Source organism: Dama dama, chromosome 16 (genome assembly GCF_033118175.1).
Source record: "Dama dama isolate Ldn47 chromosome 16, ASM3311817v1, whole genome shotgun sequence".
NCBI classification, from domain to species: domain Eukaryota; kingdom Metazoa; phylum Chordata; class Mammalia; order Artiodactyla; family Cervidae; genus Dama; species Dama dama.
This window is the reverse complement of record NC_083696.1, coordinates 22,781,059-22,798,383: the sequence shown is the minus strand read 5'-3', so window position 1 is coordinate 22,798,383 and position 17,325 is coordinate 22,781,059. Positions and strand designations below refer to the sequence as shown.

The window sequence follows — 17,325 nt, the reverse complement described above, 5'->3', positions numbered from 1 at the left end:
CTTTTGTTCAAGGGATGTTTGTGACTGAGCCGTGGCCTGCCTTGAAATGCTCTTGCACACCCAAGGCAAGCAAGCCAGGAGCCCCGTGTGCACCCACTGTTGTGTTTGTCATTTTACTGGATGCAGGAAGTGCTTGTGTTGCTCTTGGCCCCAGACAGTTTAGCATGGAGCACAAAATCCCCCCACGTCCAGAAATAAAACAGGAGACTCAGGAAACAGAAGCATGCACCCAGAAGCAGGATGGTGGTCTCTCTGTTTCCTGGGAGGGCTTGTGTCCAGTTGGGAGGAAAAGTGGTGCTGGGGCATCAGCGTGTCACCAACACTAGTGTTCATCCCCTTTTCCTCTTTCCTCCTGCGTCACTGAAGATGGAGAGCTTTATTCCGGGACGTCGTATAACTTTTTGGGAAGTGAACCTATCATCTCCCGAAATTCCACCCACAGTCCTCTGAGGACAGAATATGCGATTCCTTGGCTTAACGGTAAGAAGCGGGCCACATGGTGGAAGGCGTATTTGTGCTCTGGGTGGCTCCCTCTCCGCCAGAGCCCCCGCTCTAGTTCGCCCTCTGCCGACTCCCAGCCTCATGGGAAGGCGTCCGTGCCTCACCTTCCTGTGTCGTGGGGTTCACGTCAGGCCCGGTGAGGTGGGGTTTCTTCTGGAACCACTCGGGGCTCCACCGCCAGCATCTGGGGGCTTGTTTTCTTCTCTGCTAAGTAAGCTGGTTGTGTGCTAAGTCACGTCTGACTCTTTTCAACCCTCTGGACTGTAGCCCACCAGGCTCCTCTGTCCATGTGATTCTCCAGGCCAGAATATGGGAGTAGATTGCCATGCCCTCCTCCAGGAGATCTTCCCAACCCAAGAGACTGAACCTGTGTCTCTTATGTCTCCTGCATTGGCAGGCAGGTTCTTTACCACTAGTGCCACTTGTGAGCTGGTTTAACCTTGCCTTTACCCTCCTTGAAAATAGATCTGGGGGGCTCAGATTGACAAACTCAGGCTCGTTAGATCAGCACGTGACGTTATACCGTTATCTCTGGATGTCACATGTCCACATTGGATTCACAATCAGATGGCTCATGGCTACTCACTGGAGACTTTTCTCCTGGGCACTGGCCAGCCTGCCAGAGCCTTGGGGCACCCGGATCTGGTGGTCAGGAGTTTGTCTCTTAGGGATGGGCTGTTTAAACCAGTGAATGCATATTCCCCGGTGAGTCTCTAGGGATGCTGGGGTCTGGCTCTCTGTTGCCTCCAGGCTGCCTGCCAGTTTAGAGATCCAGCCCTCAGTTCTTGGGCTGGACTGGGAGGCTGTGTGTCAGAAGCCCCACCTCCAGCATCTCCTTAGCCCGAGGAGGGCAAGATGGGCCCCGTCATCATTCCTGGGCCCTGGAGTCTGTGTGAGGTGTGGCTCAGGCACCCTCCCACATCCTGACAGGGGGTGCCTGGGCCCTCTGGGGCTAATCAGAGTGTCCGTTCTTGCAGAGCCCAGCTTCGTGTTTGCTGACGTGGTACGAGAGAGCCCGGAGGGCGAGGACCTCGGGGACGACAGGGTGTACTTCTTCTTCACGGAGGTGTCTGTGGAGTACGAGTTTGTCTTCAAGCTGATGATCCCCCGGATAGCGAGGGTCTGCAAGGTGAGCCCACCCCCGCCGTTGTCTTTGGTCCCTACACTTGGAGAGAGTGCGTCACCTGGCTCCACGCTTCTTCTGAGGTGCCCATCCCCTACAGCTTATTCTTCCACGCCACAGACAGCAGTGTGGATGGCTGGCGGGCCCGGCCTTCATCCTTCCTGCAGGTCACCTTGGGGACCACAGGAGCACCGGCCCGTGTGTGAGAGTGACCGGCTTTCTGTCCTCAGGGCTCTGTTCTTAACACATTCCTTAAACTCTCCCAGTTTATGGGAAGTTAGTTTTCCTGTACTGTATTAACCAAAATCTGTCCCTGATGGCTCAAGATGGTAAAGAATCCGCCTGCAATGCGGGAGACCCAGGTTCAATCCCTGGGTCGGGAAGATCCCCTGGAGAAGGGAATGGCAGCCACTCCAGTATTCTTGCCTGGAGAATTCCATGGACAGAGGTGCCTGACAGGCTACAGTCCCTTGGGTCACAAAGAGTTGGATGTGACTGAATGACTAACGCTTTCACTTTCACATTGTAATCAGGGGTTTTTCCATTCCAACATAAGGGTAGGGGGTGGGGTTAATGTGTCCAGAATGAGTACAGACACTTCAGTTTCATGATCTTCTGTGTCCAGTTCTCAGAGTTTCGGTGCTTCTGTCCAGACCCAGTCATGTTAGGAGTGTTTCATGATTGTTGCTTAGTGCTCTGTTCACTAAAAAGTGCTTTGGGGAACCTGAAAGGTCCAGAGCATCTCGGCAGATAACTCAAGAGCTGGAAGGAAGTAAAAATCTGATCTCCTTGAGGAATGCCTTTTAGGGGAGACCTCGTCTATGCCACACTGGCCAGAGACAGACTGGAGAGCCTGTGTGTCCTCCAGCCCCCGGCTCTGCCAGTCACTCACAGATGGGTCTTGAGTCTGGAGATGGATGTGAGCCAAAGGGCTAAAGCGGTGACCGCGCAGGAGGACAATGGGGCATCTGCTTTGTGACGCCGAGGGTGGGCAGAATCCAACAGTTGTTCTGTGCAGTTGGGTGACTGCTCGTGGAGCTGTTGTTGTGGGTTGGGATTTGTGCTTTAATCCATAACCTGAGCTGGCACGGAAGGGGTTGCTGGGGTCACTGGTGGTCTGCAGCTGGCTTTCCTTTTTGGCCTCAGCTTCCTTTCACTGAGGCGGAGCTGCTCGGGGCTGGAGTACATCCCTTATCACCGGCTCTTCTTTGTGGGGAGCCTCCCCTCCTCTCCCTGCACATGTCTTTGGGGTTCCAGCGGGACCAGGGCGGCCTGCCTTCCCCCTACCTCACCTGTCTTTGGGGTTCCAGGGGGACCAAGGCGGCCTGAGGACCTTACAGAAGAAGTGGACCTCCTTCCTGAAGGCCAGGCTCATCTGCTCCCGGCCGGACAGCAACCTCGTCTTCAATGTGCTGCGGGACGTCTTCGTCCTCAGGTCTCCGGACCTGAAGGAGCCCGTGTTCTACGGGGTCTTCACCCCGCAGCTGTGAGTGCTCCAGGCGGGCGGGGGTGGGGTGTTTGCACCGCAGGCTCCTTCCCCACCGCCCCCCTGCACCCTGCCCCCCACCTCAGGGCAGTCACATCACCCCCTCCTCCCCAGGAACAACGTGGGGCTGTCGGCCGTGTGCGCCTACAACCTGTCCACGGCCGAGGCGGTCTTCTCCCGTGGGAAGTACATGCAGAGCGCCACGGTGGAACAGTCCCACACCAAGTGGGTGCGCTACAATGGGGCTGTGCCCACGCCGCGGCCCGGGGCGGTGAGTGGGCGCGGGCTTCCCCCTGGGAGCGGGGGTGCTGGGGGCACACTGTCCACTTCCTGGGTCCTTTCCCATCAGCGTGCTGTGTCACAGCCATTGCTGTCAACTGCCCGAACGAGAAGGTGTTCTGGCTGGCACCGGATGTTTTGTGGGATTAACATTGCACAATAGAATGAGATCTGTTTCGTTTTCTGTGCTTGCAGAGAAACATGATTTCTTGGCAGAGAGATGAGCGCTTCTCTCCATTCGTTAATATGAGTCACATTTTTTATTTCCCTTAAAGTGGTAAATTTGATTGAGAAATCGGTGTGGGTATCTAGGCTGATGTGGCAGCATCCATTTATGATGGGCCTGGTGAGCCAGGCCGTGTACATGGTCCATGGGTGGGACTGTGACCTGGGAGAGTGGCCTGAGGCTTGGAGCTCCCTCCCAGGACCGTCCCCTCTGTGGGTGCACCTTTGCTGACGGGTCAGCTCTTTTCCTGCATGTCATTGAGCAAAAGGCGTTCGCCTGTGGGCGTGAATTTTGGTGTACACACATTAGGAGCTAGGACAGAAAAAAGAACCTTCATGCTCTCGACCTTTATGCTGTTTATATTTATAACTGGACTGTTTTTAGCCATTTTTCCAGGCTTCTCTTCTGGGAGAGCTAGCAAAAGAGAAATGTGTGGTTTTCAGTTCCAGACGTCTGACACAATTTTTTTCATTTATGAGTTGATGAAAATGACTTCATTGACTACATATCACGAGACACCGTTGTGTCCTGTGGAAAAGAAGACAGTTGCATTTCCTACCTGCTTTATAACTGTGTCTTTAGATTCCTGGGGAAAGGTCAACTCAGTGTTTCCGTCTTGGCAAGAAATCCACAGTGTACTCCCAAGTTCTACACGTCAGGGAAGCCTCGACTCTTGTGTGAGCACGTGCTGCGTGCCCGAGTGCCCATGGTGATGGCTGATCTGTTTCCTGCAGTGCATCAACCGGGAGGCACGGGCAGCCAACTTCTCTAGCTCCCTCAACCTGCCGGACAAGACCCTGCAGTTTGTCAAAGACCACCCTCTGATGGACGAGTCCGTGACCCCAATAGACAGCAGGCCCCGGCTGATCAAAGGCGATGTGAACTACACGCAGATTGTGGTGGACAGGACCCGGGCCCTGGATGGAACCATCCACGATGTCATGTTTGTCAGCACAGGTGGGTCCCTGGGTAAGAACATGGGTACGTCCAACCAGGGCTTCTTTGGTGACTCAATGGTAAAGAATCCGCCCGCCAATGCAAGAGACACAGGTTCGATGCCTGGGTCGGGAAGATCCCTTGGCGAAGGGAAGGGCAACCCACTCCAGTATTCTTGCCTGGAGAATCCCATGGACAGAGGAGCCTGGTGGGCTACAGTTAATAGGGTTGCAAAAAGTCAGACACGACTTGAGCAACCAAACAACAATAAAGTCCAGCTAATCTCTGCTACATGGAGCCAGCGTCTCGCCCAGGTGCCCACGTGGTGGGAGAATTTGTTCGTGTGTGGGAGGATTTCTGAGAAGTCCTCACACCTGGGTGGCTTCAGATCTCTGTGACCATCAGAACACCTGGAGCACCAGTTAAAAATACAGGTCCTAACCCGGATCTAGAAATTCAGGTCTGATGGGTCAGGGCTGGTTCGGAGGGAGGCCAGGTGGTGCTGTGGCGGCGAGGTGAAAGCTGCAGACAGGCACGTCCTGCCTCCCTGAGAGAACAACTGATCTCGAGACCTGTCCTGACCTGCCACGGGAGGCACACCTCTCCTGGTGGCCTGTAGACGCCAACACAAGCTTCCTGGAATGGAGGTGGTGATCAGGCAAAGGAGCAGCAGCAGCGGGCAGGCCCTGTGGTCAGTCCTGGGTGCTACCCAGCTGCTGGCTTCCCCTGCCCAGGGCTCCTGGTGGGCTGGCACCCCCAGAGGCCTGTGGTGCCTAAGAACCACGTCACATTTATTTGGATGACACAGTGTCGACCATTCTGATGAGGAGTATTGGACTTAACAAAGAGCTGTTTATTTTTCAGAAAAAGATGAGGATGACCCATGCCAGCTGGGTGTCCAGTTGTTTATTTTGCCGATGACTCTTCCCTTTGTGGGTCTAATGCAAAAACATCATCTGTTTCTAAGCCTCCTATTTGGGGAAGGAGTGGGAAGCAGAAGGGTGACTGTTTGCTGCTGTGGCCAACAGCGCCAGCACCGTCCCCTCCTCCTGGGGACTGACCTGCAGCTTTGACCTTCCAGACCACGGCGCCCTGCACAAAGCCATCAGCCTTGAGAATGACATCCACATCATTGAGGAGACTCAGCTCTTCCAGGACTTCGAGCCCATCCAGAGCCTGCTGCTGTCTTCCAAGAAGGTAAGTCCCCAGGGGGCTGGCAGGGCGACCCCACATTTCAGTGACCACAGCCCCAGCTGGGCCAGGCAGGCACTGTCTTCCATCTGGCCCAGATGAACCTACCTTCAGGCTCTTACAGAAAGTTCTTCCGTGAGCTGTAGGGTACAGGGAAGGCAAAGAAAGTGAAAATGTTAGTCACTCAGTCGTGTACAACTCTTTGCAACCCCATGGACTATAACTCACCAGGCTCCTCTGTCCATGAGGATTCTCCAGGCAAGAATACTGGAGTGGGTTGTCATTCCCTACTCCAAGGGATCTTCCCAACCCCAGGATTGAACCTGAGTCTCCCGCATTGCAGGCAGATTCTTTACCATCTGAACCACTAGGGAAGGCAAACTGTGTCCTAAAAGTTGAAGAACTTCCCTGACTTGTTGGGACTGATGTACAATGCTGTCAGGGGCTTGCTGGGCCATGGAAACACATCCTCGTGTGGGAACTTGGTGAGGTTGAGACCTCATCCTCGGGTGCCATCCATGCAGCTCCCTCATTTGCACAGAAAACCGTCCTCTTAAGTGATGACATGCTGAAAAGTCCCCTTAGACAGGGTGCTGTCTCCTCACCGGGGGCAGCATGGTTCTTCCATAAAGGGCTGAGAGTGAACGCTGGAGGCTCTGAAGGCTGTGCTGAGAACAGCCATGGACTGTCCGGAAGCAAGTGAGTCCTGTTAGGCCCTAGCAAAGCCTTATTTATGGGCCCCAAGCTTTGCAGTTCACATTTTCTTTCTTTTCTATTTTTATATTCTTAATTATTTGGCTGCATCAGGCCTTAGTTGTGGCAGACAGGATCTTTCTTGTGCATAAAAAGATCTTTTATGCATGATCTTTTATTACAGCGCACGGACTCTAGGTATAGCACACGGTCTTAGCAGTTGTGATGCGTGGGCTTAGTTGCCCCATGGCTTGTGGGACCTGAGTTCCCTGACCAGGGATCAAACCCACGTCCCCTGCATTACCAGGAGGATTCTTAACCACTGGACCACAAGGAAGTCCCCGAAATTTTCATATGTCACAAAATGTTAGTCTTTTGATTCTTCTTCAACCATTTGAATTATGTGAAAATTGTTATTACTGGGTGGGCTGCCTAGAAGCAGCAAGCGGGCTGGATCTGCCCTGCAGTCCACAGGCTGTCCTCAGCTGTACATCCCAAGTGGCCTTTGGGAAATGTGCCTCCTGGTTTACCGCTGGGGTGGAGAGTGAGGAGCGGAGCGTGGGGCAGGCTTCACGTGGCCTTGTCCACATCTGACTCCAGGTGTGTGACTGTGAGCCTGGGCGGGCCAGTCCTGCCTCCATTTCCTCCTCTGTGCAGTGAAGTTTGGCAGCCGCTGGGAGGGTCCTGGCCCTGTGCTGTGACGCCCCCCATGCTGTGGCCCCTGGGCTGATAGACTCTGGTCAGCACCAGAAATTGGCCACCTGGCCACACGTCACATTCCCCTCTGCCACAGCCCCCCCATCATTCAGCCTCTCCCACCTGTACCCCATTTGTAAAGCCTGGCTTAGGGGCACCAGGCTGGCCTGTCCCCACTTCATAAGGCGTCGCCCTGTTGAGATTTTCCCTCTGGACCCACTGCCCTCCTGAGCTTTCCTCCCTTCATGCTGGAAAGAGATTGTTCCTCTGGCCTCCCAGAATATCCTCCCTGCCCTGGGTCCTGGTGGGAGCTACACCTGGCTTGTAGGGCCCAGGCTCAGTCCTTCCTCAGCCCCAGGGCTGTGGGCAGCCAGGATTGGGCCCCTGATAGGCATGTGAGAAAGAAAAGAAGGCGATGTCTCAGTCAGGCTTGTATTTGCAAATGCTGCACATGGGCTTTCACCCTCTCCCCTTCATCAGGAACTTGAGGACTTGCGTCTGGTTTTCAGTCTCCTGTTGCAGGGTCCCCGCCCCTCTCGGCCCCTGCAGTGCGTGTCTTCTCCCTCCAGGTCTGAAAGGGAAGGAAGACAGAATAGCCTGGTGGAGTTAGGCTCACAGACTTAGATCTGTGCCTCTCGAGCAGGTGCTTTTGGCCACCCTTCGCCATGCCCTCCTGAACAGTTTGTTGAAATAAGGAAACCCAGGGGCCCTTCTGGCCACAGCCATGTTGCTCAGATACTTCAGCCAAGCTGGGACAAGCATGCGTAAGGCCTCCAGATGGTCAAATACTCATCAGAACCAAGGCCGGGCCCCCAGTGTGGACATGTGGTGAGAACAGGGCTCAGCTCTGCTCCACGACATCATTGCTGGACCCAGCTGGCCCTGCCATCCTGACCCAAGTCTTCATGGGCACTGATCCCACGGGAGGGATGGGGGAGGGAGGAGAGAAGGGAGGGGGCAGGATCGCCCATTGGAAGGTCTCACGGGTCAGTCCTTTGCTCACTCCCTGCCATCAGGAATGGTCAAGCGGCCAGGGAGGGAGCCTGGCGCCCCGGGGAGGGAATCACCTTTCCCTACAGGAGCCCGCACTGCGCTGGGGCCTGGCTCATTTGCCTAGGACAGGTGGAAGTGCTTTGTGCAACCATGGGGTCCCACACCTCCTGGGCTGGTGGGCTCAGGGTGGCTTTGGAATGCTGGCTATGCGGCCACGGCAGCAGGAAGCGGCTGTTTGGGGTAGAAAGACACCAGTTCCTCCCTCCCCGCTCCCCAGCGGCAGGCCCTTCTGGGTCAGCCATGCCTGGTCCTCACTGCAGAAAGCGAATGAGCAGGCACCACAGGGCTGGGGGAGCACAGAACGGCCAGCACACAGCCTCCACCAGGGAGCAGAGCTCCTTGTCACTACCTCCTGTCCCCTCACAGCAAGGGCATTGTGGTAAATGCACTTCATAAATTGTACCGTTTTAATTATTTTTGTGTGTACACCTTAGAAGCATTAAATACATTCACACTGTGAAACCCTCCTCCCCATCCATCCCCAGAACATCTTATCTGACACCACTAAAACCCCATACCCATTAACCACTAAGTCCCCCTTCCTCCCATTCCTCAGCCTCTAGCACCCACCCCTCTGCGTCCCACCTCTGTGTCTTTGACTACTCTAAGAAGAACCTCATGTCATTGGAATCCGACAACATTCGTCCTTTTAAGACGAGCCTATTTCCCTTAGCATCATGTCCTAAAGGTTCATCCATGTTGTAGCAGCTGACAGGATCTCCTTCCTGTTTGGGGCTGAGTCGCATTCCATCATGTGCATACCCCACATCTGCTTTATTCACCCCCTGGTAAACACTGGGGTTGTCTCTCCCCTGCTGCATGAACAGGCCTGCTCTCGTCTCTGGTGTATACGTGGCCGGCGTGCTCTGGGTCCCGGGGCCAGGCTAAGTGTGGTTCTTCTGCGGACGTTCTGTAATGGTGAAATGCCACCTGTGCCACAAAGGCGGGAGCCCCTCCAGCTCTGGCCGCGTCCACCCACAACCACCCACCCGTGGACCCAGACATGGAGAGTCCAGTGCTGCAGCTGAGGGCACAGTCCCCCAGAGGGTGGGGGCCTCAGCGTGTGGACCCAGACATGGAGAGTCCAGTGCTGCAGCTGAGGGCACAGTCCCCCAGAGGGTGGGGGCCTCAGCGTGTGCATACTCAGCACATCTCACAGGAGCCAGGTGGTACCCGGCCAGATTGTTTTCTCTCACGCAAGAGTTGAGACGGTGGTAGTCCTGCAGCCCTTCCCCTGTGCTCCTATCGAACCTGCGCAGGTCTCCTGGCAACAGCACCCTAACTCACCTCCACACGCCCGATGCCCACGTTCCCGCAACCTGCTTTCTGACTCCAGGGCCACACGTGGCCTTGGCACCTTTCCTCAGTGCCCCCGGTCTGGATGGCTCCCCATCTGCCCTCGTCTTGGTGACCTTGACACTTTTGGAGAGTACTGGTCAACGTTTGGTGGAATGCCCTTGAGTTTTGGGCATACCTTGGGTGTTTCTTGTGTTTAGATAGGGGTTGAGCATTTTGGGGAGATGACCTCTGTCTCAGGGATGTGGAGTCAGTGTGACCTCCTGGTTTTTTTTTTTTTGGCTGCATCCAGTTTTACTTTTAGCATGTGGGATCTTCATTGCGGCATGCAGAATATAGTTCCCTGACCAAGGCTCAAACCCGGGAGCATTGGGAGTATGTAGTCTTAGCCACTGGACCACCGTGTTATCCCCACACTCTGTGGTCAGTGGGAGCAGCCCACCCCAGGGGGCCAGGAGCCAAGCCCCAGCTCCTAGAGGGAGGGGTTGAAGAATTTGGGGGCCACATTCAGCCCCTGCAGTGGCTGACACTTAGTTATAGGCAAGCTTGGGCTTCCCTGGTGGCTCAGATGGTAAAGAATCTGCCCTCAATGCAGGAGACCTGGGTTTGATCCCTAGGTCAGGAAGACCCCCTGGAGAAGGGAGTGGCAACCCACTCCAGGATCCTTGCCTGGAGGATTCCATAAACAGAGGAGCCTGGAGGGCTACAGTCCATGGGGTCGCAAAGAATCAGACGTGACTGAGCGACTAATGCTCTGAGGCTAAATAGACACACAGTTCCATCTTGCCCACTGACTTCTATGTCCACCTGTGGGCCTTGCCTGCTGCGGTCACTGCTATGAGGTCTCAGGCCACTTGACTGTTCCACATTCATTGGAGTGGGTCAGGTGCAGTCATGGGGGCTCAGCCCTGCCCTGTTGGGGAGCAAGGGCTGGAGGCTGAGTGGGCTGTAGGGCAGGGGGATGGAGCCAGCCTGGGACAGGCTGCCCCCCTCCCCAACCCAGGCCACCTGCTCCGCTCTGCATGAGTGTCCGCACCCTCGCCAGGGCCCTTCTATAGGATCCTGCTGAAGTTGCCCACTGGGCCAATCACCCCAGGAAACTTTTTCTCTCTTCCGAGTCACATGATCCCAACTGTGATCTGAGATGTCGTCCTGATTCCTTCTTACGAATACAGGGTGCTCCTGGCTTCGGTGCCCAGGTCTCTGCCTACGCGGACAGGCCAGCACTGGGCCTGACGCTCTGTCACTTGCCTTCACAGTGTGACACCGTCGCAGGCGCGCTGCCCTCTCTCTCGGCTGTGATCACACACGGTGGGTCTGTGACCCCTGGGACTTCGAGGCATCACAGGCCAGGGGATCTGGGGTCACACGGGGACTTTGCACTCCAGCCAGACAGGTTACTTGAAAACGGGTTTCCGAGGACAGGGGCTGTGTCTCATCTGAGTCTCAAATAGGAAGCGCCGTGTAAATTTGGCAATCTTTTGACATTAAACAAAGCCCTTTCTAGAATGTCAAGGTGAGAGTGACTCACCAGCAGAGGAGAGAGAAAACGCTGAGCTTCTGAATGGCCAGCCCTGAGTCTGCTGATGGGCTTCCAGTGGACGCCGAAGGGCAGCCTTCATTCTAGCTGAGCTCAGTGAGAACAATCAGCCTGTCCCGATGGCCTCTGCACCCAGTTTTCCTTCTGTGCTGCAGGCTCTGGGGCCATCGGCCTGAGAGGGAGATGTCCCGGGCCCAGTGTTGTGGAGCATGGAGGAGCCTGTTCTGCTCTCTGCTACTTTCCCTGGTGGCTCAGATGGTAAAGAATCTTCCTGCAGTGCAGGAGACCCAGGTCCAATCCCTGGGTCTGCAGGAGACCCAGGTCCAATCCCTGGGTCGGGAAGACCTCCTGGAGAAGGGAATGACTACCCACTCCAGTATTCTTGCCTGGAGAATCCCATTGAGAGAGGAGCCTGGCGAGCTACAGTCCATGGGGTCACAAAAGAGTCAGATACGACAGAGCGACTAACACTCACAGACACCCTGCGCGTGGCTCTCCATTTCCCTAGCTGTGTTCATTTCTTGTAGATGCGAGAGCAGTGACTGCCTCCTCACTTGTCTTCCTCTGTTTATTAAAACTCTGTTTGCTCTCCTCCAGCGTTCCCCGCGGCCTCACTGGATTCACACACTGTCGTCTACGTGCTGGTGTCCATGTGTGGGAACACGAGATGGGTTTTGGAGGCTGTGGCCTCTGGCCTAGTGAGGCTGGGAGGGCAGCCGGGAGTGTCAGGCTAGCGCACCTTCCTGCACACGGAATGGGCAGACGAGGTGCAGAGAAGCACTGCTGGCAAGTAGGATGAGGGTGGGTGCTCGGAAGGGGAGGGAGGGGTTTGGAGCAAGGCCCAGTGTACTCTGAGTTAGTCTGTGGGCTCCCCCCAGCCCGCAAAACCACGCGCTGCCCATGATGTCACAATGCTGCTATGCAGATCTGTCTAGGATCTAACCTGGCCTCGTACCACTTCCTCCTCCAGAAGCTTGGGGAGATGCCTTGTCACCATTCCTCCCTGTGAGCTAGAGAGGCACCCAGCCCTTGAAGGCTGCCCCACCCCGTGCCCACCGCTCTCATCTGTTTCACACCCACAGGGCAGGAAGTTTGTCTACGCCGGCTCCAACTCGGGCGTGGTGCAGGCCCCTGTGGCCTTCTGCCGGAAGCATGGCACCTGCGAGGACTGCGTGCTCGCCCGGGACCCCTACTGCGCCTGGAGCCCTGCCATGGCCGCCTGTGTCGCCCTGCACCAGACTGATGGCCCCAGCAGGTAGCGTGTGCGGCATGTGGGTGCCCTGCCCAGCCCCACGGCCTGACGCGTGTGCACCCTGTAACCCGTACCCCGTTATCTTGCAGGGGCCTGATTCAGGAAATGAACGGGGACGCATCCACTTGCCCTGGTAAGTTGCCCGTCCCCGCCACCTCCCCTTTAGGGGCGGCCGGGTCTCCTTAACCATTTCATGACGCTTTGCTGTTGTAGCATTTCGCACGTTTTGTTTTTCTTTCTCGGAACAGAGGTCGAGTATCTCGTGGCAGACCCCCGTGATGTTTCTTTGTCCCTTGTATCACAAAACAGGATGCTGAAGCCATGCAGAATGTGTTTACTGGGAGGCACTCTCATCCCAAACCGTGACGTCCACTCTTGACACGCCTCTCTCTTCCGCTTAGCTTGGGGCTACACCTCTTGTGGGGCTTCCCCGGTGGCTCAGTGGATAAAGAATCCACCTGTGATACAGGAGATTCAGGAGACATGGGTTTGATCCCCGAGTTGGGAAGCTCCCCTGGAGGAGGGCCTGGCAACCCACTCCAGTATTCTTGCCTGGAGAATCCCATGGACAGAGGAGCCTGGCGGGGTATAGTCCATGGGGTCACAAAGAGTCAGGCACAGCTGAGCACACACGCATACATACCTCTTGTGAGCCAGAGGGAGGTGCTCAGGAGACATTAATTCCCGTTCCCCTTAGGTCATCCCACCCCTGTCAGGAGGTCAGGCATGTCTCAGCTGAAGGCAGGTGTGCCCTGGGCTCCCATCCCTAACCTGACAGATGTCATCAGTTAAGACAGGTTTAGGAGGAGGGTGGCAAGGCCCGCCGAGCTGCAAGCAGAAGTCCGGTGTGTTTGACTTGGCGCCGCCACCAGAAGGCACAGCTGGCTTCTCTGCGGCCTCCCTGGCCTGGGGAGTTCTTCCCGTCCCCCGGGGCTGCCACTGGGAGCTCATCTTTGCTTTTTGGTCACGCATGTCTTTATCTCCTTAGCTGTTCTGGAAGATTCCATGTTGCTCCACTGGGTGAAATTCTTGTGTCCTCTTGTACATGTTGACCTATTTTTGAGAGACGTGTTGAGCGGGGTTGTTGATGCTGTGCACATTTATTTTAATGTTCCAGATAAAATTAAAGAAAGTTACCTGCAGCATTTTTTCAAGCATGGCAGCACAGCAGAACTCAAATGTTCCCAAAAGTCCAACCTGGCCCGGGTGGTATGGAAGTTCCAGAATGGCGTGCTCAAGGCCGAAAGCCCCAAGTACAGCCTGGTAGGCAGAAAGAACCTGCTCATCTTCAACCTGTCAGAAGGAGACAGCGGGGTGTATCAGTGCCTGTCGGAGGAGAGGGTCAAGAACAAGACAATCTTGCAGGTGGTGGCCAAGCATGTTCTGGAGGTCAAGACAGTCCCGCGAACCACAGTGGCCTCTACCTCGCTGGCCACACGGACAGAAGGCAGTCGGATCACCCCTAGAGTGTCAGTGGGGCCCACCCCAGTCTCCTTTCCCCAGACCCCAGCTGTGCGGGTCACCACGCCGGGTGCTGTCCCCCCACCATCCAGCCCTGTGGCACCCACCAGTACATCCTGTGAACCAAAGATCGTCATCAACACGGTCCCGCAAGTCCACTCGGAGAAGACACTGTATCTCAAGTCCAGTGACAACCGCCTCCTCATGTTTCTCTTCCTCTTCTTCTTCGCCCTCTTCCTCTGCCTCATCTCCTACAACTGCTATAAGGGCTACCTGCCCGGACAGTGCTTGAAATTCCGCTCGGCCATGCTCCTCGGGAAGAAGAAGCCCACATCAGACTTCTCAGACTTTGAGCAGAGTGTGAAGGAGACGCTGGTGGAGCAGGGCAGCTTCTCCCAGCAGAATGGGGGACAGCCCAAGCCGGCCCTGGACACTGGCTACGAGACAGAGCAGGACACCATGGCCAGCCGGCTGCCCACGGACCGGGAGGACTCGCAGAAGATCGACGAGCTCCCAGGCAGGGACCGGCCATTCGACGTCAAGTGCGAGCTGAAGTTCGCCGACTCGGACGCGGACGGGGACTGAGGCCCCGGCCGCCCACAGGTCCCTTGTGTTGCCACCTCAGCGCCCCATCCAGTGCTGCGTAGGTAGCCGTCGTCAGCAAACCTCCGTCTTCTGTGTCTTTTCTCTTGGGTCGCACTTGTGACTTGGTTTCTCTTTGTCCTTTTGGAAAACAGCGAGCATCGAGTCTGGCCTCCCTGGTCGGTGGGGCGTTTGGAGTCGGGCCCGCAGGCTCACCCGCGGCCGCTCTGCGGCGGAGAGACGGCCAGACTGCCACTGGCCTGAGAAGAAGGTCTGTGAACGTCCCCTCCTCATAGCAGCCACTGAAAGATAATTTAATTCCAGATTGGAAATGACATTTTAGTTTATCAGATTGGTAACTTATCACCTGTTGTCCAGGTTGGCACGGACCTTTCCTTCCACGTCATTACTTTGTAGGATTTTGCTTTAATTATGTTGGCGTGTTGGGTCATTTTATTTTTTTAATTACTAAGCAGATGTTTTAATATTTGGAAGGTGTACATCTTCTGAATTTTGTTGTATATTAGGATAAAGGTATGGCTTACGTTGCTTAAGATTCTCAGGGATAAACTTACTTTTGCTAAATGCATTCTTTTCCGCTTTTAGAAATGTAGACAAAATCATCTCTTGATCGCACTTCTTTTTTTAATTATTCTTAAAATTTTGTTCCTTGAGGGAAGCATCGTTTTCAGAGATTTTTCTTTCTGTACCTTTTTACTCTTGTCTTAACTCTTTCGAGGAAAAGGCTGTGGGGGACCATCCCATGACACTGGGCAGAGTTTGGAGGGAGGGACGGGCCCCAGCATGCTCTGGATGGAGCTGGGCTAGCCCAGAGCTGAGAGGACAAGCGTGTTACAATCTAATGCCCATGGCCACTGGTGAAAACCTCTTGTTCAGGCAGAATGTTCTCCAGGATGTCTTGGTCATCTGAACATCTCCTTTTCCATTTTGCTTCCATCTCATGCTCTCCGCCTGCCCAGACTCTCTGTTTGGCCTAATTGAGCTGTCCACAACTGGAAAAGAGCTGGGTGGCCAGGGGGCAGCCAGGCCAGTGACCACAGCCCCCTAGCCCCCACATGCTGCTGCCGCAGACCTGCCAAGCCTGGTGCCATCTGTCAAGGTGCACGTGGGCCGCACGGTCCTACCATCACCGACGTCACACTCCACCTCCTGCTTTCCAGACGCCCACAAGAGGAGGCTTTCTTTCCGTGGCAAAGAGCAATAAACTCTGAGCGTGTGTGCCTGTGTGGCCGATGTCATCTTCCAGCATGATAGGATTTGACCGTTCTGGTGTAAACATTTGTGTTTTATAAGATTTACTTTGTTTTTATTTTTCTACTTTGAATTGTATACATTTGGAAAGTAACCGAATAAACAGAAGCTTATATCCTTGATGCGGGCCCGTGGTTCTCTGCGGCTCCTCCGCCGCCTCCCCGCGTGGCCTGGGCCCCTTTTCTCTCCTCTGCTTCATTCTCCTCCCCCGGCATGCGGTGCACTCCTGATGACTTCTCCTCAGAGCCCTCTCTCTTTTCTGTCCTCTGTCTCGCAGCCTCATCTCCTCTGCCCTTCCCTCCTCCGGGGTCCTCTTCCCTGTCCTGTCTGGGCCCCGACTCATCTTCCTCTCCCCGAAGCCCCTGGCCTGCCTCGGGCCCAGGGCCTGACAGCCGCCTGCAGGTCACCTTGCTGCCGCCCTTCCTCAGCGACCAGGCCCAGCACGTGCATGCCCTGGGAACCTTCCATCTCTTCTGCCAGGCCACAGGTGAGCAGGGCACCTGTCCAGGTGGGGGTGGGGGGCACTTCCTCCAGGAACACTGCCTTCCTTACTGCATCCCTCCGGTAATCTCCAGCGACACTTAACCGTGACCCCAGAGCTGTTCCTGTGGACAGTAGGGGTCAACCAGTGTTTTCCATGAAGGACCAAACTCGGACTTTGCAAGCCATGGTTTCTGTTGCAGCTACTTGGCTCTTCTTTTGTAACCTGAAAGCTGCCAATGGGTGGGTGTGGCCATGCACCCAAATTTATTTGCACACTCGAGCTGCAGCTTGCCAGTTACTGGTATATAAGGTTACTTCTGTGTTGGCTAACAATTTGGGTTTAATAGACTTGGCATCTGGAGATTTAAAAATGAACTTTAGAGCCTCCAGAATGGGAATTGTTTTAACAATTTGCTTTGAGATGTTTAAATGCAGAAAAGGTGTCAAGTCTAGTGTGCCCTCAGCCATAGGCAGTGTTGGCTCAATGCTGGACAACACCGAGATGGGGTGTCAGCCACGCCTCTGTGCTGAGCGTGTCCCATGGGGGCTCTGGGCAGTGCTCGGCGGCCTGGTCTCCCTGCTGCCATCTTCTAACTCATTAGTAGCTGCAAACACACAGCATGCTCCAGGCCTGCTCAAGAATAAACTTAAGAGGAAAAGCAAATCTCTTTTTTTTTTTTTCACTGTTTGGAGAATTTAAGCAAGCTGTGGGAAGTGTTAAGCTGCTACCCACTTCCCTGTGGGTTGACTCACGAGCCTTCATGTCCACTGCGACCCTGCACTTGTAGCCACTGGTGGCTCCGCCTGGGCCCCAGGCATTGGACAGGGAAGTTATCTATGAAGGAGATGCTTGCAAACAGACCTGTGAGGGGTGGGTCCATGTGGCCCCAGGTCACCTGGGTGCTGCTCTTAGCCCTGACTCCTTGGGCAGGCACTGGGGAGGTGCTTCAGCCCTCCCTGGCCCGGCCCGCAGTGGCAGCATCCTTCACAGCCACGCTGGGGAAACCACTCAGCAGTGGGAAGGCGGAGACACTTGGTACTGGTGTCTCCAGGCTCCCTGCTGACAGACGCAGGCCTCAGGATCCCCACAGATGGCCTGTGAGGGCCCAACCCTCGATGGAGCAGTTTCACTCCGTCTCCACTTGGGGACCTCCCCTTCCCGAGGGCGACCTGCTGGTGAGGGGCGGAGTGAACGAGAGCACCTCTCCTCTGCTGAGGCCGTGCTGGGGGCCTGTCCCCAGGCTTTTCCTGCCGC

The 17,325-nt window shown here is 55.3% G+C and overlaps 1 protein-coding gene across 3 annotated transcripts in view; it reads left to right on the top strand.

Annotated features, from left to right (window-relative positions):
- SEMA4D (semaphorin 4D) overlaps nt 1–15,707 on the top strand; it is a 120,123-nt gene extending 104,416 nt beyond the window's left edge. For all 3 annotated transcript variants that reach the window (XM_061163555.1, XM_061163556.1, XM_061163557.1), the window contains 9 exons: nt 367–480; nt 1,479–1,630; nt 2,935–3,110; nt 3,225–3,381; nt 4,350–4,572; nt 5,633–5,748; nt 12,103–12,275; nt 12,362–12,405; nt 13,390–15,707. In XM_061163555.1, the coding sequence (XP_061019538.1) occupies nt 367–480; nt 1,479–1,630; nt 2,935–3,110; nt 3,225–3,381; nt 4,350–4,572; nt 5,633–5,748; nt 12,103–12,275; nt 12,362–12,405; nt 13,390–14,318 (2,084 nt within the window). In that variant the 3' untranslated portion in view covers nt 14,319–15,707. The remainder of the gene's footprint in view (nt 1–366; nt 481–1,478; nt 1,631–2,934; nt 3,111–3,224; nt 3,382–4,349; nt 4,573–5,632; nt 5,749–12,102; nt 12,276–12,361; nt 12,406–13,389) is intronic.
- The last annotated feature ends 1,618 nt before the right edge of the window (nt 15,708–17,325 follow it).